The sequence below is a fragment of the Macrobrachium rosenbergii genome, chromosome 20 (assembly GCF_040412425.1).
Source record: "Macrobrachium rosenbergii isolate ZJJX-2024 chromosome 20, ASM4041242v1, whole genome shotgun sequence".
NCBI lineage: Eukaryota > Metazoa > Arthropoda > Malacostraca > Decapoda > Palaemonidae > Macrobrachium > Macrobrachium rosenbergii.
This window is the reverse complement of record NC_089760.1, coordinates 12,268,322-12,289,979: the sequence shown is the minus strand read 5'-3', so window position 1 is coordinate 12,289,979 and position 21,658 is coordinate 12,268,322. Positions and strand designations below refer to the sequence as shown.

The following is a 21,658-nucleotide window of genomic DNA, read 5'->3' as shown; positions in this document are numbered from 1 at the left end:
TCAGTAAGATGGACAACAGAGGGATGATCCTTCAGTCTACAAATAATTTCTTTGTATTGTGTATATCTTTCCTAAAAAGAAAGAAACAATCAGAAAGAAGTAAAATTTATGCCTGATAAACTATTTCTCCAACAATGAAACATAAAATTATGTATTTTTTAGAAGGGGTGGGGATTTATGTTACCCTGATTCATAGCGCTAAGAACTTAATGAACACTTGAGAGCTCGAACAATGCTGATCATAATTATAATAATGATGATAATAATAACAGTTGATTTATACAACAGAGACTCTCCCGCTTCACCACAGAGCAGAATCACAAATATTTACATCTCAGGAGGTAACATCAGCTCAGAGGAGACAAAATAGCTGTTGTCCAAGTCAAGGGCAATAAATTAGAGACCTGTTATCAAGGGCAATAAATTAGAGACCTGTTATCATGGAAAATTTTGACTTGAAGATGTAAACAAGCAAGTATTAGAAAAGAACGACCTTGAATAGAAAACACTGCTGTACAGTACATCCTTTAACTTCATGCCCTTCACATGGACTGAAAACAATGACTTCATTTAAAATAGCTCATTGGTAATTGTATTATGAAGCTTTTCTCATATATAATTTACAGCTGTCTCTTAATTTCTAAGTGAGCTCTACAGATATCTAAACCTATCTTCCTGACAGAACAGGACATTACAAGTACACAGTAACTGACTACACATTTTAAATTCCTCTTGGTCCACAAGGAACTACAAGCCTCGGAAGAATATTATAAACGAGTTGAATTTTTCCAGTCACGTGTTTACAAGAACCATTCATACCGTTCCTATATATTTACAATGTCTTAAAGGTACCAGGTCCTGAGGGACCTGGGGTTTTAAGAGGATGTCTACAGTACAGTAACAAGGAGGGAGAATGGCTCTTGACAACATAGGAACTGCTATGGGTGTAGTACCCCGTAGACCTTGAGGGCCACCTGGCTCTCTTTTTTCCAGCCCATGATGGCAACTGAGGTTGGCACAGAACAGTATCTGCGCGGGGTAACCTTCTCAAAATCACAAATGTTCCAAAGGGAAAAACTAAAAAGGAAGAAATCAGAAGCTATGTTTTAGGTGCAGTTATTTATTGAAAGACTCAGCTTACAGAATTTATAAAGTGAACACTCATTAAGAGAGAGATGTATATGTATGTATATATATATATAGTATATTGAGGCGTAACTACGTATACTGTTACGTGCCATCCTCAGGACATAACGATTCCCTAATACCTAAAATGGAATCCATATTGATTATGTTGTTGAATGTTGCAGTGGCTTATGCCCCCTGCATTTAATAGGAAGGTTTTCACTGAGGAAAACCAGATAAAGGGTTTCAGGAATATTTTACAATGTCAACATTACAGTAAATATATATGTATATATATTTATATATAATCACAGCAATATAAAATTGGTAAGTCCACAACAAACTTCTGAAATAAATCTTAGCCTCTACCACAAAGAACAAAAAAGAAACATCTTGTACAGTGGCCACATAGGTACTGGTTCTACTCTACAAAAATATTATTTATTTGACAAGAAATTACACTCTAAGTGGACTATATGACATATGCATTAAATGTATTAAATATACAGTGAATATTCACATATAAAAAAATAACAGCCCCACTCCAAGTTGGGATTTAGTTCATGGATAGTCACAAGGTGACACTAAGTTAGGCTGATGTTTAAGCTGGGGAGCACCGATCAGTTCTATTGTTGATGACGATGGCCGCTATGACACTCAATAGGCAACACAGGTTGCTTCTTGAGGAGCTACACAGCTCAAGTCATCTTCAAAAACCCATTCTGCTCTTCTTCTCTTTTTGAGGTGAATATTCGAGAGTACTCCAGATGAGACAAATGAATAATTTAGACTGCTGACGAGAGGTGGCAATGTTGCATCGAATCTTTTCACTGGGTGAAGAACCAAGAAATGGGATGGGGTTATTGAGAGACCTGAGCACACTCCACTGAAAGAACACGACCACATGCAACTATGGAACATCAAGAACCAACATCTGATAGTAATGCTGAGGAGATTAGACATAGCATAGCAGTTTAGCCTCAATATAAAATTATATAAGTTCAGTTACCTAAGCCACAAGGAACACAAGAAATAGGCCGGATGTGGGCCAGTTCATGGAAACTTTGAGACAAAATTCAAACTTTGAATGGATGAAGACACCACAAGATCCAGTGATCAAGGACTCAAATAGAAAGATGCAATTGTAAGTGACAAAATGGGCCAATCTTTGATGGTGCATGGGCACTTCGTCTTCCATGACAGTGTTTTAATTTTATAAAAGTTTGTCAATGCTTAAGGGTGACCCATGGACCTGGAATTTGTGTTTGTAAAGAAAGTAAAGTGTAATTTGATGTTATATATCTGAGATGATCCTGATTCTTGTAAAGAGCTCGGGTACACAAATACTGAATTCTTTTACTATTTGAATGTACTGTGCTTTCTCACATGAGACTCGCCACAGAAATTGGTGGCAAACGAAAATTTCAAGACCACAACGAATTTCTGGGAGCAGCTCAGATATGTCAAGATGTCCTTGGGAATACTTAATGCACACTGACTGGCAATGTTGGTTCAATGATCAGTATTAGATAAAAACACGTTTAAATGCAAATGTAATCCACTTCACAGGAAATTCACTTTTTCCAATGATAATCATTAAAGAAAATAAGTGGGAAAAGCGCCTACGTAAGCGGTTAAGTTACTCCCAAGGCTGAAAGCATGAATGATGACAATATGTTCAAGTAAGCTTTCTGCTGAACGTTTACAAAATGTGTTTGAATGTCATATAAAGAGCTAATACGATTATGTACATGATTATGCATTCATCTTAAGAGAACATCACAAAGAATACTCGAATCAAAGAAAAAGAAAACACTTTGTCCTCTAACAACAAGAGCTATTACATTACTGTACAATAAATACATTTACCTTATATTCACAGCACTTGCCAAAAGACTCTTTCACTTCAAAAGATCATTCAGAATAGAAAATAATATATTATTTTTTTCATTTTGAAGGGGGTATGAGATATCAATTCACCAGATATTTATTGCTAATTCAGACTGACCATACTGTAATATGATTTGTAATAAAAAATTTAAAGGTTGATCTGTAGAACTCCCTACTTTGCTAGGGGCTAAAAGGTTAAACTCATCTTTTCAAGAACAGGAAAACAAATCAGGAGCAAATATGAACCACAGCTGGCTCTAACTCTGTACAGTAATTAGTCGTAGAAGTAAAGAACTTGTTTTACTTACTGGAACATTACCAGAACGAGTCTTCATCATACAGAAGTAAAGGATCTTGGCAATAAGAACGACAGCAGTTCTAGTTAAGAAATCCACAAAAGGTAACGGGAGACAAAGAAGTGTATACTGATCATATTCGCCCCCTGAAGACTACCCAGCTCCCTTCCCCCGTCAAAAAAGAAACAGAAGAGAAAACAGATTGAGTCCAAATACCAACACCTTTCAACATGAAATACGTAGCAAGCGCCAACTCCACTCAACATGAAATGTGTAGCAAACTCTTGGTTACCATTGGATGAGAGATACCTGATAGTGAAGCTTCTTCAAGCCTCTCGAGATTCTACTGTTAAAAGAGACGCATTTTCTGGATACCTATAGAAACAAGACTACACTACAACACTAAAAGGAATCAGTACCTTAGCACATTCAGCCGGCTGTAAGATGAGAAACTTGTCATTAAAATGTAGTTGCAGATAGTTACAAAAACACTTTTCACTGGTCACATTCATAACAACTGACACTGAAAGTTATGAGACAGATTTGAAGACAGGATGAAAGAGAAATAGATGGATGAAAACCAAGCAGTCCAATTCATCATGGCAAACAGAAGAAGAATCCTTGCATGTTAAAAGCAGTCCCTTGAGTGTATAATTATGTGGTGGTGTGGATGGGATAGGGGATATTGGTTGTGCGGTGGTAGTGGTTGTGGTGGTGTTCTAGGAAGCACTAGGAGTTTCATCTAAGGAGGAAGTTCTGGCTTGGCAGGAGGATCACCAGGACGAAGAGCAGTGTAGCCAGGAACAAGGAGTTGGCCTGGACCGAGGCAGCTCCATTGTCGAACGCCTGTCTTGACTTGTATCCTCTGTTCACGACGTGGATCTTCCAGCCCAAGTTACGGTGGGTGTAGCACTGAGGGAGAGAAGCAAGCAGAGGGATGAAGGGTGGTAATGAGGCCTTTGCGACCAAGCAGTGACTTGGTAACATACTTGGCATTCTGTCGTCACATTTCTTTACTCTTGGAGAAAAGCTTTCAACAGCGCAATGCTTCTTTTCGCAAGGAAATTTCGCGGAGAAAAACTAAATGATATTACGTTTACTGAAGAAAGAAAACCATAAGATTTCTGTCCTTAAACATACTTCTGTGTTAAAGGCAGCTAAATGAATGAGAAAACATTCAGGAGTAAAATATGAGAATTAAGTTTTGAATTCTTAATATCTTCCTTTCTCCGACATTAGCAATATGCTTAGATAGTGGGTACCGATACTGTTGTTATGCATAAAACAAAAGCGAACATACTTTAATTTTTATAAGTATCATCTTTAAGAAACCCCAGTGTATGAAAAAAAAAAAAAGATCAGTGGTAAATGAGCGCATCAAATGAGCACCTAGTAAGATATGTCGTCACTCTATCTCTTACCTCTTTTCAAAATATTAAAAGACTATTTCACATCAGTAGCTTTGCCCTTATATACTGTACAATGAATATTCCCATTACTTCTAGGCTCAGCTGAGGTGAACAACGTAACACGAACCTTGTGTTCTGTTAATACAAACACCAAAAGCGAAAGGAAAGTGTGTAAATGTTTCCTAATTATGAAAATAACTGGAAGTCTTTGAACTACATTCCTAACTAACAACTGCGCATGTTTGTCTTTTTTCTGGGTGAAAAAATCTGTGCATGCAGCAAGTACTTTATCTCGTAGAACATCTTTCGTCATCCTGTATTTGATAACGTTCGGATTATAAATTCATCTCTATTCTTTATATTACACAATTCATAAATTTATTAAACGTCCTAAAAATGAACTCATCTTAATGCACAATTCTCCAGAGTTCTTGTACTCTATTTTCTTCTGCTCTCCCTTCACCTGACATCACAGACCATTTTTAATACAAATTCTAATGAAAAGAACAAATCAACAGCCTGTAGGACTAACCTGCAAATAAATTTTTTACTCTGTTTTTCCACTTACTCATAGAATAAGGATTTAGTTGTGACTAAGAAGCAAATCTTTATTTTTCCATGGTTGAAAGAATAACCTTTTACCTGATAGTAGACAAGGTCAGGTGTCTCTTCCTGCACAGTCCAAACCAGCGAGCCAGTCAGTTGCGAATCGCAGTCCTTGTAGAGCGTCTTCTTATATTCGTCGAAGGTTTCGCTCGTCTGCCATGCATCCGTTCCTATGTGGCGCCACTGGCAAAGACCACCCACTGAAAAACAGAACATGATTAAAGAAAGAAAAAAAAGAAAAGAGCAAAAACATGCGCCGAAGTTTCTTCGGCGCAATCGAGTTTTCTGTACAGCATATAATGCTGCATGAAACTCTCAGCAACGACCCATGAAACTTTCAGCCACGGCCCGGTGGTGGCCTATGTATCTGGCACCTATAGCGGTGCCAGACACACGATCATGGCTAACTTTAACCTTGAATAAAATATAAACTACTGAGGATAGAGGGCTGCAACTTGGTGTGTTTGATGATTGGAGGGTGGATGATCAACATACCAATTTGCAACCCTCTAGCCTCAGAAGTCTTTACGATCTGGGGGCGGACAGAAAAAGTGCGGACGGACAGACAAAGCCATCTCAATAGTTTTCTTTTACAGAAAACTGAAAATTAAAAAGTGTTCTTGAATTGAGACCGTGTCACGTGAGCACATTTTTCTATCTCTTCTTTCTGTGCCGCCAGACGTTCAACAAACCAATATTAGGGAATACCCAACATCATAATATGCTTGCATACGATGCTATTGCAAAAATACTTAAATATTGCAGTAATTTTTGGCCAGACAGGTGCACTTGTAAGTAAATTGAAAAAGATCCATAGAGTATAAACGCACATATTTATACACGCAAACATACAAGTTATACCTATATATATGTTTATACATACCCCTTTTCTGTATATATGCTAATATGCTATGCGTGTCAGTATACTCATGAATGTACTTTGCACCTATACACAAAGAGCCATACACACAAACGTAATTTTATCACGTGTACAATAAATACGTATCTATGTACATATGGATGTAGGCATAAGGAAGGATCATTATTGAAATTAGGCAAATTGTATTATATTTGGTCAATGGTTTAACTTAATAAACTGAGAAGTGTTAGGCAACACTGACTCTGGGTAATACTTGGAAAGGTGACAACCAATGAATGTCATCACTGAAAACTGTGACAAACCTCAAGAGTCTGGTGGTTACGGAAGTGGGTCACAATGAGGCTAGAATGCCGGCCTAGTGAGTGAGTGAGTAAGAATAATGTGAACGGCGAGGTACATTTTGCTTAGTTATGCTGCTGCAAAGAGCCGTTCTGTAAGAATGTAGCTCATAAATTGTCCAGTGATGTGACACCAAGGATGACGTCTTTTCCTATATATTTCCAGAGATGTGACACCAAGGATGACGTCTTTTCCTATACTTTTCCAGAGATGTGACACCAAGGATGACGTCTTTTCCTATATATTTCCAGAGATGTGACACCAAGGATGACGTCTTTTCCTTTATATTTCCTGTGATGTGACACCAAGGATGACGTCTTTTCCTATATATTCCCAATGATGTGAACCAAGGATGACGTCTTTTCCTAAGCAGTTTTATGCCATGATTCCGCGAAATTTATTTTGAGGGTTTCCCATTTAATGCAATTCTGTGATGCCCCATTCGCCGCATGGTGAAAGGGACTCCTATGTACACTAAGCCGCATATTGTGGGGTTCTACTCTTACATGTTCGTTCGCTCGTCAACAAGCAAGCAAGCACTGGCAACACACAAAATCGTCTGATATATGCTGCCGTCTGCCGATATCATTTTCCTTTTAAACGCTATACCTGCTAGCATCAGACTTGTACCATAATAATAACTGACTGAGTATAACCTTTTCCTGAAATATGACAGATGGTTCTTGAATTCTCTGAAGATAGTTGAATACGAAGCATGATAGGATTTGGAGTTGAAACCTTCAGTTTCAACACACGAGGAAAATATCAATTACGAGCTGAATTAGATGAGGAATTTTTCTCTTACAAGGAAAAAGAAAGCTTTTCTTCCAATGGACAATAGACCGGCATCTTGGTAAGGGAAGATGAAATGGGGAGTAAAGAAGTATAGTGCGCATCCAAAGGAACGGCAGACTAAGGGCGATTAGAAATAGATCTTAAATTTTCAAACGACAGAAAAGGACGATTTGGAGCAGAAACAAAGCACTTCCTTACGATCTCCTATTTACTGACTTCACAGAATTTCATGTGACAGTCTTACTACATAACAATCTAGCAGAGTATACTTGACAGAAACACTTTGCAAAGTTGAACGTTATTGAAAATATTATTTTTCTTTGTCTCTCGTCACTAATATTATTTACCATTTTTACTTCGCGAGTTTCTCGTCACATGCAAATGTAAGCGTTTGTATGTGTAGGTTTTATTTTATCTATTATTTCTTTTTAAATCAGATCTGTCAATGCTTGTAGCCTGTTACACCTTTCTCTTGAATCTGCTTGTGTACATCTATAATGTATTGTGACCAAGAAATGATAGTTTTTGAACGCAGAGATAATAGGCTTTAAAAAAACTTTTAATTAATTTCAATACTCTCTCATAATAACAAAGAAGATCCGTGGGTTGATTTCTGCGTACACAAACGAGAATGTTACGAGCATAACACACAGTGATTTACGAAGATTAACACGTAAACATACAACAAGCTGAAGAACATGATAAGTCACAGCGTTGAGTACTGTTGTGATAATTCAAGAGTAACGTTTCTCACCCGCTATTGGCTCTGGAGTTCCCATTTTCGAGTAGCGAACCCCGGCAAAGATTTTCTCCATCTGTTGCTCCTCTGCGGTCTTCTGGCCGAAACCGCCCTCAGGACTGTCCGTAATGTAGAGCGGATGGTACCTGGAAGAGCAATGTGCTTTGTAATGACGATGGATATGGCTGGAGCACTACATTCAGTCAGGTCATTTTCCTCAAGCTAAACTAAGTGACATTTTTAACCCCTCCTTTCGTAATATCAGGTCGAATTGCAAGAAACCTTTAGAGAATAAATAGTGCAGATTAATGCTCATGCTTTATTCACTACAATATTAACATCCGGTTCATTTCATTTCGGTAATCTAGGTTTGTGTGATATCCTGGTCAAAATACCAGTTATGTAACGACATATTTATACAATTACTAATCACATTTTACTTTTTCCCCGATTTTTTTTGGCTGAATTAAAAAAGGGACCATCGAAATATACTTTTTTCTTCCCGATTTTGAGGTCATTAAACATCTTTGCTAACAAATACGAGTTTAAAACGCTTGCAATCTTCAACGAACAGAGTAAGCTACCCAAGGAGTGAGAATCAGCAAATCGGAAGTCTTTAAAATACCTTGCACTGGTTAATCTGTCATCTCCACCATTGACAGTGAAGTAGTAGGTCTGACCTCTCTCCACGTAGATTTCGGGGATGAGCAGATCGTTGATCCACCAGGCAATGCCCCAAGATGGAAGATCTGGCGAAGAGAACAAACGTTAATCGAGGGCATGGAAATTAAAAGCCGTTTAGAGAACATCAACAACATATGTAGCGTGTGTATCTTTCTGTGTGTAACAGTTAAGGACACTCGTGGGATGAAAAATTATGGACTGTGCCTGTGACTACATGATATACGAGAAAGTACCTGTAGAGTTCCTTCATTCTATAGGAGAAGCAGCAGGACAATCTCAAGTCTTCTTTGGAAGGCTAATTATTTTTCTTAACATCATTTTGGGTATTCAGACTGATTTACACTATACGTAGCGTAACGTTGCACGTCTTGTACACAATAAATCGATGCTACTCTTTTACAATTATTACTTTGACCAACAACAATACTTTCCCGACAAAATTTTGATTTTAAAGTTTGTACTTATACCCAGAAAGGAAATATAAAATGGAAAGTTTTACAAAATCAGTTGAGTTAAATTTATTTAACATTTCCTCAAGATTTCATCAGCAACTCTGAATCAAAGGCAAAATTGTTAAATGTAACGTTGTATTCCTATTTCATCCTAGTACAAAGATTCTGTCATGACTCTGTTTTCTAATAATAAAAGGATCTGAGCTGAACGTCAGATTTATTGTCTGTGTGCTGATTATATTGACACTGACACACATATACATGCATATGTATGTATGTATGTATGTATGTATGTGTGATGGATATAAATATAAAAATGTGTGAATATGTGTGTGTAGTATCTGTGCATAATAGTGTTGCTGGCTTTTTTATATTCGAATACACAAACAAGATTTGTTTACACAAACCGGGCACACACACACTTATTTACATTTACACACACATATATATATATAATGCATATACATACATACATATATATATATATATATATATATATATATATATATATATATATATATATATATTATTTATATGTATTACATTATGTATGTGTATATATATATGTATATATAACGAGAGAGAGAGGAGAGTAAGTATTCATGCACATACTCATATGCTCTGTATATACACCATATATATATATATATATATATATATATATATATATATATATATATATATATATATATATATATATATATATATATATACAACCTGATGCAGTGTATGGGCTATCTATTAAAGTTTTAAATATGTAATATACCACAATGCTAACTCGGAGAGAGGTTGTCTTCAACAAGAATTAAACAATGATTTTTGTCCCGACTGATTTCAATATTTATGGAAACAATGTACAGGTTTATGTTGCTAGATAGTCCTCAATAAAATGTCCTGTTGCAAAAACGAAAATCTTCACTTCAATGTCAAAAAAGCAACGAAAGTCTTTACTTGAATGCCAAAAACAAACAACGAAAATCTTCACTTGAATGTAAAAAAAAAAAAAAAACGAAAATCTTCGCTTGAATGTTTGAAAATCTTGTTGAATGTCAAAAAAAAAAACGAAAATCTTCACTTGAATGTAAAAAAAAAAAAAAATCTTCGCTTGAACGTTAACAAAAACAACGAAAATCTTCACTTGAATGTCAAAAAAAAAAAAAAAAAAAAAAAAATCTTCACTTGAATGTAAAAAAAACAACGAAAATCTTTACTCGAATGTAGAAAAAAAACAAACGAAAATCTTCACTTAAATGTAAAAAAAACGAAAATCCTCACTTGAATAAAAAAAAAAACACGAAAATCTTTACTTGAATGTAAAAAACACGAAAATCTTCGCTTGAATGTAAAAAAAAACAACGAAAATTTTAACTTGACTGTCAAAAAAAAAAAAAAAAAAAAAAAAAAAAAAAAAAAAAAAAAAAAAAAAAAATCTTAACTTGAATGTAAAAAAAAAAAAACGAAAATCCTCACTTGAATGCAAAAAAAAAAAACAACGAAAATCTATTTGAATGTAAAAAAAAAGAAAATCTTCACTTGACTGTAAAAAAAAAAACGAAAATCTTCACTTGAATGTAAAAAAAAAGAAAGTCTTTAATGTCAAAAAAAAAAACACGAAAATCTTCACTTGAATGTAAAACAAAGAAAATCTTTACTTGAATGTTAAAAAAATCTACGAAAATCTTCACTTGAATGTAAAAAAAAAAAAAAAAAAAAAAAAAAAAAAAAAACTACGAAAATCTTCACTTGAATGTACGAAAAAAAAAAAAACGAAAATCTTCACTTGAATGTCAAAAAAAAACAACAACGAAAACCTTCGCTTGAATGTAAAAAAAAAAACGAAAATCTTATTTGAATGTAAAAAAAAAAAAATTGTTTATCGACAGCAGTAAATGCATAAATGTTTACCCTATGCAACATGGTGTAGGATTGTGGTTTCTATAAAGCACATACGCAGAGTTAGGTGTACTGTAAATTGTCAATAAGCACACTCGGACATGAAGATACAGTTGATTCCACTAGACGCTGACACATACAGTATCGTTAAAAGAAGACAATTAGCCTCACCATACGTCTTCATGGTCGATGAGATATGTAGCAGATATTTCAGAGGGTGTTTAAGGAAAATTTTATGAGGGATTACTAATTTTATATGGTGTTAAAATAAGTCACCTTTTTTGACAACTAGGGTAAGTACAAAATGAACTAAACATGAGGCACCAAAATTAGTCGGTAATTACAAAGAAAATCAAATTGAAATATCTAATCTCACAAAATGTCAAGAAAAATCAAATAATTATATTCGGTGAATTAACATCACGTTGACCTAAACACTCAAGTAGCTATGATATAGCTAATGTCTATATTTTATCAACATCAATAATGGACTATATATCACTTGACTAAAAAGTAGAAATCAAAGGCCAAGGAAAAAAGAGAAACAATATCTTTCACACGTAAATCTGACATAAACTGAGAATACACTAAATCAAATAATATATTCCACTTAAAAAAAAAAAAAAAAAAACATGAAACTGAGAGACTGCTAAAATCTCTAAGAGAAGATGACAAGCTCTATGGCACGACTAACTCCAGTGAACGACATTCTGGCGTGAAGTTTGCAAGGCTTCGTTTCACTAAACAGAATTACATGATGCCTCAACAAACACCACAGTGAAGGAAAGTCTGAAGAACACAACATAGTGAAGAGGAGCAGTAGAAGAAGAAGGAAAGTCTGAAGAACACAACATAGTGAAGAGGAGCAGCAGAAGAAGAAAGATGGTCTGAAGAACACAACATTGTGAAGAGGAGCAGCAGAAGAAGAAGGAAAGTCTGAAGAACACAACATAGCGAACAGAAGAAGAAAGAAAGTCTGAAGAACACAACATAGTGAAGAGGAGCAACAGAAGAAGAAGGAAAGTCTGAAGAACACAACGTAGTAAAGAGGAGCAACAGAAGAAGAAGAAGGAAATTCTGAAAAACACAACATAGTGAACAGGAGCAACAGAGGAAGAAGGAAAATGAAGAACACAACATAGTGAAGAGAAGCAACAGAAGAAGAAGGAAAGTCTGAAGAACATAACATAGTGAAGAGAAGCAACAGAAGAAGAAGGAAAGTCTGAAGAATACAACATAGCAAAGAGGAGCAACAGAAGAAGGAAAGTCTGAAGAACACAACATAGTAAAGAGGAGCAACAGAAGAAGGAAAGTCTGAAGAACACAACATAGTAAAGAGGAGCAACAGAAGAAGGAAAGTCTGAAGAACACAACATAGTAAAGAGGAACAACAGAGGAAGAAGGAAAGTCTGAAGAACACAGCATAGTGAAGAGGAGCAACAGAAGAAGGAATATGAAGAACACAACATAGTAAAGAGGAGCAACAGAAGAAGAAGGAAAGTGAAGGAGCAACAGAAGAAGAAGGAAAGTGAAGAACATAACATAGTAAAGAGGAGCAACAGAAGGAATGTGAAGAACACAACATAGTAAAGAGTAACAACAGAGGAAGAAGGAAAGTCTGAAGAACACAACATAGTAAAAAGGAGCAACAGAAGAAGAAGGAAAGTCTGAAGAACGCAACATAGTGAGGAGGAGCAACAGAAGAGGGAATGTGAAGAACACAACATAGTAAAGAGGAGCAACAGAAGAAGGAGGAAAGTGAAGAACACAACATAGTAAAGAGGAGCAACAGAAGAAGAAGGAAAGTCTGAAGAACACAACATAGTAAAGAGGGGCAACAGAAGAAGAAGGAAAGTCTGAAGAACACAACATAGTGAGGAGGAGCAACAGAAGAAGGAATGTGAAGAACACAACATAGTAAAGAGGAGCAACAGAAGAAGGAGGAAAGTGAAGAACACAACATAGTAAAGAGGAGCAACAGAAGAAGGAAAGTCTGAAGAACACAACATAGTAAAGAGGGACAACAGAAGAAGAAGGAAAGTCTGAAGAACACAACATAGTAAAGAGGAGCAACAGAAGAAGGAAAGTCTGAAGAACACAACATAGTAAAGAGGAGCAACAGAAGAAGGAAAGTCTGAGGAACACAACATAGTAAAGAGGAGCAACAGAAGATCAAAGAAAAGAGAAAGCATGAAGAAAAACCACGTACGAAGAGCAATTGATAAGAAACGGACGAATGTCATTACCTGAGCTCGACCTCTCTGAAATTTCAAGAAGTGGGGAAGAAAACGTTTCAGTTACTGAATTGTTTACACATGGCGATGGAACAGTCTATCTCACTACAACAACTGTCTATGACAGTGGTTCTCAACCTTTTTTGACCCATGCACCCTTTCACCATATGTGAGAGTGTCATTCCCGCCCCCCCCCTTTTCCAAAACTGTCTGCCTCAAAAGGTGCATTCCAAATATGCAACAAAATACTAACAAACATACACGCTAGCGGAGAGAAAGCCCAGCGTGACCTTTCAGTAGTGCGGACCGACGCACACTGCGTTTTGTGTGGTCCTAGAGTCAGTTTCAGCCTTCCAATCTGTGGTCACAATTCCCCCCCTGAAACTCTGAAATTCCCCCCTGGTTGAGAACCACTGGTCTATGATGATCATGGAGAATTATTTCTTGTTTCCTCATTATCCTTGATAAATGAGGAATGAGAATATTGACAAAGGAATACAGATGAGAAATGAACATACTGATATTGGTTATGTTAATGAGAACTCAGCATATTGACTCTAATACATAGATGAGAAATGAAAAGTAGGATCTCACATTAACGGATCTCTCATTATTGAATTTCGGTACAAACAAGTCTGCAGTTATAAACTCTCCGTACTAACCACGGTGTTGAGATAAGCGATGCGGGTCTACCCTGCTGTGCAAAATGCGAAAGCCCGAATCTTTGTCGTGTTTTTAGCATCATTTTACCCGTGTATCCGTTGCTCATATACTGTTTCTGTAGAAACTAACTAATATTTCTGTGGATTTTACAATCAAATTTGAAATCATAATATTACCAGTTTCCATGAGAACCTGTGCTTCCTATGTTGGCCCTGAGCAAAACTTGATGTTGAACTGCCTTTTTTTGTCGCTAAATATTTTGTGTATGTGTCGTGACTTTACCATGATGACTAATTAGCTGTATTGTGTGTTCATCGCTATATATCTATAAAAAGAGCATTACTTTATATCATGTGGTGGTTATGATTGCCGTGTGCAGTAAGTTTACTCTTGTTACTTCCGCCCAATGCCCCATTCTTTGAGTTAGCATTTGAAAAACGACTGTTTCTGAAATTTTGAAAGTGTTACCGAAAGAATTATTAGAGAAATAACACTATGCGATTTGTATGTGTTAATCAAGTGAAAGTTTCTATTTTACGATTCCACTACTTAAATTAAATTGTAGAGATTTTATACAAACACTAAAGAATGCGTTAATGCGAGATTTCACAATTGACATTGGCATTTGAATTAGATTGATAACATTGACAATGGCATCATAACATGAAAGCATAAATAACCAATCATGAAATTTGTTCAATACAAACATATTTCAGTCAATGGGATAACGAAAAAAGGAAGAAAATATATAAAAGCTATGATGCTCCTACTGAAACAGTCTTGCTACGAAAATCTTGCTCCTATCAATAAATATCTGAATGAAATCTTACAATTATCATGCCACTTAAAGCTAGTAGTGGTTCGTGACCACTGGTCCAAATCCCGGACGAATCTTTTTCTCTTTGGTAACAAGACTAATTTCCCTCATTTAAGAATTTGAGATGTATCTTTTATCAAACAATATGGACGCAAAAAAATTAAAGTAAACAATGCCACTAAGTCACGCCATCAATTTATAAGTTTCACGAGTTTAGGAGTGAGTAATATGACACAAAATAGGTCTACCGATTGTTCATTTGTTATTTGACACAAAACCCGTTTACCAATAGTTCATTTGTTATATGATACAAATTAGTCTACCGATTGTTCATTTGTTATTTGACACAAAAATCCGTCGGCCGACTGTTCATTTGTTTGTAATTATGCATGCATACAAATGTATATGCCTGTAACATGGTAATACACATGTTACTCAAACTTCATCCGTTTTTCATTTGTGTTTATTTCCATATGAAGTGGCTACCCTGATTAAAACAATATTATACACTCTGAATTAATTGGAAAAGAATAAAATTGATGACCAGCTTTTGTAAACATAGTTTTGTTCTATGTAAGGATTAAACACAGATGTATTACAAATGACATAAGAATGAAAGGAATCAGAAAACAAAACTGGAGAAAAAAAAAAAAAAACTATCTTTTTCGGTGGTAAAATAAGCAATGCTCTCGCCCCACCTCAAAAATGGCAAATCTTCCATTTAACCTCAAAGAAGACAAGGAAAAAATAAGCTAAGGGAGAGAAATTGTGGTCAAGACTTCCCCAGACATTAAAAAAAAAATTTTTGGGAATGGATTTCAGATTCATTTGTAACGAAAAGGTAAAAGACGAGTGTCCAATGGTCATCCCTGTCAAGAACAGAAGGGAATGTATTCCTGGGTCGACTGAGTGAGTATTCTGAAGATTTCTTGAACGCGGATGATAGTAGATAGTAGGGCTATATATTACAAGAGTGGAAGGGTTTAAAATAAACTTGAGAATGATCACGGAATGTCTTTTCGGAAAGTAGGGAGGACAATAAAAAGATGACTAAAGTGAAGGTACCATGAGTTGATTCGATAACAAACGAGATGCTCAAGTTTGGTGGCGATGATATGGTTGAGTGACTGACTGGGGTGTGTAAGATATATCTGTAAGAGGGAAAGGCCCCAAAGAATAAATAAAAGTTGAGAGTTTGTTCCTTTGTAACTGGGTATAAGGGCAAGTATTAAAGGGTGCATAATGTTACTTAGCTTATCAGGAAAGGTACACTTTCACCGAGAAAGTAAGACATACGACAAGAGGAGCAGTGAGGCCAAGTAAGAAGGAGCATGAATTAGGTGTTTATTATGAAATGATTAATTACGTGTTTATCATGAAGTGATTACGTGAGATATGTGACTAAAAAGAAAAAAAACCTACATGGCGTACCCGGACCTAGAAAATAACTTATGGTTGGAATCAATATGATGAAATACAGAGGTGTTGAGGATGCATGGTGTAGGATGTAATTTGGCGTACGTGATTAAAATGTTTGTGACGACAGTGAAGAGTGAGTCAGAATATGTAGAAATAACAGTATTTGATGTGGTGTGGAAGTGGGTCTGTGAAAAGAATGTCTTCATGGTTATTCAATAACTGCATAGAGGAAGTGATGCAAGAAGACATGGAAAGCACATTATGCTTGAATTAGGAGTTGTTACTCTAAAAAATAAAGGGCTTGTGAATGGAATGGGGAATGGGTGATATTTTACTCATTGTACAGTGTTGATTGGTGATATATAGTTGCAAGTAGATGGGAGCAAGAGTAAGGCTATGAAGGTCAATGGAAACCAAGGAAAATCAACTGAATATTAACATGGATGGTGGGATAATGAAAGTGGTTGATTCATAGAGGTAATCAGATTAGATATAACGGATATTAATGATAGGATGGGAGAAGAGGTAGGTCACAGAAAAGTGGAAGTCAGGAAAGTAGCAGAGTTGAAGTGTTTATAGCAGGCAAGCTTGAAACAGATAAAGGAACTGTTGAGACAAATCTCCTTTACACAAGTATAGAGTGGGGGTACAATGCGTATGGAAGAAAAAGGTTGATATTTGTTGAGATGGATTGTTTGCCTAGTAAATGTGGCGTAAAAAGATTGAAAGGGTGATAAATGGGGAGATGCTTAGATGAAATGATAAAAAAGGTTAGCCTAGATGGAGGAATACACCTGAGTACATGGAGATGATTTGGTCATGTGGAAGGGATAGAGGGCGATGAGCTGGAAGAGGAGGACCTAGAAAGAGTCGTATAGATGATGTGGAAGAGGTTTTGGAAGGAGACGGCTTTAACATCCAGGAAGGGCGAGAGTGCCTGGCAGGTGAATGGCTCCGCGTGCGTAGGTTTGTTGTACTGCGGATAAGCGGGTTGTACAGGTCCAGACAGACCTGTGGAAGTTGCTTTGCACAAAGTAGTTGAAATACGAGTGGCAGTGATCGTTCTACTGTTTTTTTTTCTCTAGAAACACCTTCATTAAAAGAAACTATTTAATGTTGTATCAAGATATCAAGTATATATATATATATATATATATATATATATATATATATATATATATATATATATATATATATATATATATATATATATATATATATATATATATATATATATATATATATATATATATATATATATATATATATATATAATGCTTCTTTTGCGAGCCTATAGCTTTGTGTTTGTGTGTGCTAGAGAGAGAGAGAGAGAGAGAGAGAGAGAGAGAGAGAGAGAGAGAGAGAGAGAGAGAGAGAGAGAGCTGAAGGGTTCATTCGAATTGGACACTATTTTGAATATCAATGTAAATTCAGAAAAACTGCTTAAACGAAACCCATCCCCGCTTCCCAGGACCCTTATCTTCAAAAAATTGAGCTGAAAGGCGACAAAAATAAAATAACGAGCATTAGTTTACTTCTTTAAAATAAAGTTTTCTTCTTTATCTCCCTCTACCTTGAATAGATTGTAATAATAACTGAATTCCAAATGACAGTTAACTAAAAAAAACAAACAAAACACTGAACTCACTGGCGGATAAAAACAATAATAGCGATAAATAACTGTATTATTAAAGCTGTGCATCACAAAAATAAAATGTAATGAAAATCAAATGGAAAACTTTCAATTGAAGTACTACATCTTACCAGTGATGGCGCTATATCCTCGGTCGCCACCGGTGGGTCCAATGGTGGCAGAGAAATTGGAAGTATGATTGATGACATTGGGCCGCCACGGCTGGTAGCGAGGAGGCTCCTTCTCGCCTCCAGTGATCGTTGCACAAGAGTTGTCGTCCGTCGACTTGAAGTCCAGGATTACGGTGTCTGCAAGGAGAGATAGATATATGCTTGTATTCGAAACCATTTCTAGTAAAAGTGTTTCTCAGTTTTGTGTCACACCCTGCTGTATGTGTACGTGTATGCGATGGTAAAAGTGAATAGCTAAATAAATAAATAAATAAATAAATAAATAAGCGAGAAGCGCAATTCAGACATATCTTTCTACTTCTTGAATATTGAAGAGAGATTTTTTTCTCAAACATACAATCACTTCGCATGTCCTAATACATTTATGTATCGTATATGTACAAGTTACCTAAAAACGAACTTCTACTTCCATTTATACGTAATGGAAGGAAATAGCTTCTCTAATTCAAATTACTTCTCGGGAAACGGCTTAAATAAACTATATAGTATGTGACGCAATTACCCAAATACAGCCTATGCAGAATAGCTAAAAATAAACTTCCTTTTTTATTTATACGCGATTGAAGGAAGTGAAGCCTTTCATTGAAATTGCTCCTCAGGAAACAACTCGAATTAAACTATGTGCTTTGCTGTCGAACTTCTCAGTTCCAGAGGCCCTTTATTCCTCACACCGTTAGACTGTGGAACAGTTTCCATGAGGATACTGTGCAATTGGAACTTCAAAAGTTCAAGCGAAGAGGCAACACACTACTACTCTAAAACAATTCTCCTTGTATTTTAATAATTTACTTACTTTTTCATCTATTTATTCATTAATTTTTTTTTTAGCTTATTTTTGCTTTTCTTGTAACTGATCTCCTCTTTCTGCATTTCCTATTACCTTCTGTTACTTCTTGCAAATGAACATATTCTTTGGAAGCTTGAATTTCGAGTCCATGGCCCCTGTGGGCTTGTTCCACATGAATAAAGCTCTCTTCTAAATAATAATAATAATAATAATAATAATAATAATAATAATAATAATAATGTATGACTCAATTATCCATGTATAACATATGCAGACTATCTAAAAATAAACCTCTACTTCTCTCTATACGCAATAGAAGGAAACCCTTTTTTTTACTCACATTACTCAGCAAAAAAAAAAAAAAAAAAAAAAAAATCAACCTGAGCAAAACTATTTTAGGTCAGAGATCAATCGACCAACCTTTCGTGACGAACTCGTCGTGGTAATTGGCCTCGTTCCTTCCGTTCAGCTGGCCGATGGAGGCGATGATTGTCGTCTTATCCGAGAACCGAGGGATCGGAATGTCGTGCTGATCGTTCGTCTCGTACGGCCGGCTGAACGTAATGGTGGTGATCCCGTTGTTCCGTTCGCCGCTGATTATGCTGGCGTCGTTCCGGCCGTTCACTCGCTCGTCGGGGCAGACGCCGAGCTTTCCATCACACTTTTGGGGGATATGATAATCGGGTTTTTAAAAGTCTTCCTCAATAAGCATGAAAGTCTCCCGAAGCAAAACTTTGCTGCGGATATTAAAAAATCGATCATTTGAAGCATGTTACGCAATGATTAAGATGAGACGAAGCGCATATCAGGGATTACAAGTTTGTCTAAAATATATTACTATCTATAAAGCTCCTTGTTCCTATTCCTATTTGCATTAATTGAACACTGTATATCTCAAATTAGGAAAAATTGTTGTCCCAAATATCACTGCGGAATGAAATTTTTAAAGATTATTACACTGTTTCTTATATATGTATAATGTATATATATACATGTATATATATATGTATATTATATATACATGTATATATACATATATATACATGTATATAAATATAAATATAAATAAATAAATAAATATATATATATATATATATATATATATATATATATATATATATATATATATATATATATATATATATATATACATATACATATATATACATATACAGGTATTTTCATTCTAAAGACTAATACAGTTGTCTGCAAATTACCGCAAGAGTCAGCACCAGATCACAGATAGCTGTAACTAAACCTAATAAAAAAGAAATCAGCATAAAGCAGGCAGCCCAAGTCCACAGTCTCAGAATGTGAGCTCACACGATATACAACCGTAGGAGTGCCAACTCACCTGCGCCTTGGCACTGACGCTGTAATCCACAGCGTGGAAGGACCCGTCTTCTCTGTCGTAATAAGCTACGACGATGTCGCTGTGTAACATTTCAGGTCTGTTGAAGGAAACAAAAGCTGTATTCGTATTTTTGTTGTTTTGGGATAACGATGAGAGTATAGAAAAAATAATGGAAAAAGACTTAAATGATGATCAGTGTATATATTTACTACATTACGATGTAACATGTTTTGTATACATACAGTATGCTGAAAATATGTAAAATACATAATACCATTTATGTAGACATATCATGCATGTTACGTTCGTTTACAGCAAATATGCTACATATGTACGCATTACACTACTAAGTATATATCACAGCCTACGCACACACACGCACGCACATATACAAAAGCACGCGCATATACAAAATATATATATATATATATATATATATATATATATATATATATATATATATATATATATATATATATATATATATACAATATCAGATAAGTATGGTCCAACTTTTACTCTTCCAGTTTCTTAATCTTCCTTTTTCTTATCTACAGATTAACGCAGCTTCCCAACTTCGACGGGAGATAATAATATTGATTAGGAAATTCTGCAAACTGACATGGATATGGAGTAAGTTGCACAGAAAGAGGGTTGCTCAAACGTGAATCATGAAGACCTTAATTGCGGATGTATACTGTTATACATTAATATTTAAAGACAGTAAAAAATGTTAACTGATGCTACAATTTCATATTGCGATGTATCTGCCATCGTCATTGCCATCTGATAGCTAATTTCAATATTAAAAGGTTAGTAATTACGGTCTCATCATATGAGTAATCGTTGTGATCACATAATGACTGAAAAAGTCAATCACTCAATTCAATAATGATACGATGCGGTACGAGCAATCAAAGCTGTTTAATAATGATTGTAGTTCATCATTAAGATTTGAAAAAGATTGCAATGAAAAGGGAAATCATTGCAATTTGCTCTCAATTACGGATTACTAGGTGTAATCAATCATTCATTAATAACTCTTAACAGTGTGATAACGCCTGTGAATAGTGTACTTTGAATAGCAATAACTTCAGACACTTGTAATTTAAATTTTCCTTTTGGTAACAATGCTACCCATATCCTAGTACTGTCCTCATTAGATAATCGTATGTTATTTGATAATTATAATAATTACTGCGTAACCGAAATATGAAAATTATTAAGCTAAAATAACAAACAACTCGGTCCCATGAACGTTGGAATTAAAATATTAACTTTAAGATAAATGAACAGATATATTAAATGATCTTTGAATTGTCGATGATTAGCTAATGCTATTTCATAACTGTACAAATATCATGATAGTAAAAAGAGTTTACCAGTAATAACTATATCACAAAGAAAATCAATGTATATGAAATATATCACTGATTACAGTATCTTAATTAG

General features: G+C 35.4%; 1 protein-coding gene across 5 annotated transcripts in view; it reads right to left on the bottom strand.

The window, feature by feature from the left end:
* Window positions 1–1,104: 1,104 nt before the first annotated feature.
* Window positions 1,105–21,658, bottom strand: part of LOC136849048 (protein Skeletor, isoforms B/C) — a 298,256-nt gene continuing 277,702 nt past the window's right edge. For all 5 annotated transcript variants that reach the window (XM_067121947.1, XM_067121943.1, XM_067121945.1 and 2 more), the window contains 7 exons: window positions 20,207–20,303; window positions 19,273–19,513; window positions 18,006–18,182; window positions 8,705–8,828; window positions 8,095–8,225; window positions 5,363–5,526; window positions 1,105–4,223 (listed from right to left, as the gene is read on the bottom strand). In XM_067121947.1, coding sequence (XP_066978048.1) covers window positions 4,050–4,223; window positions 5,363–5,526; window positions 8,095–8,225; window positions 8,705–8,828; window positions 18,006–18,182; window positions 19,273–19,513; window positions 20,207–20,303 — 1,108 coding nt within the window. In that variant the 3' untranslated portion in view covers window positions 1,105–4,049. The remainder of the gene's footprint in view (window positions 4,224–5,362; window positions 5,527–8,094; window positions 8,226–8,704; window positions 8,829–18,005; window positions 18,183–19,272; window positions 19,514–20,206; window positions 20,304–21,658) is intronic.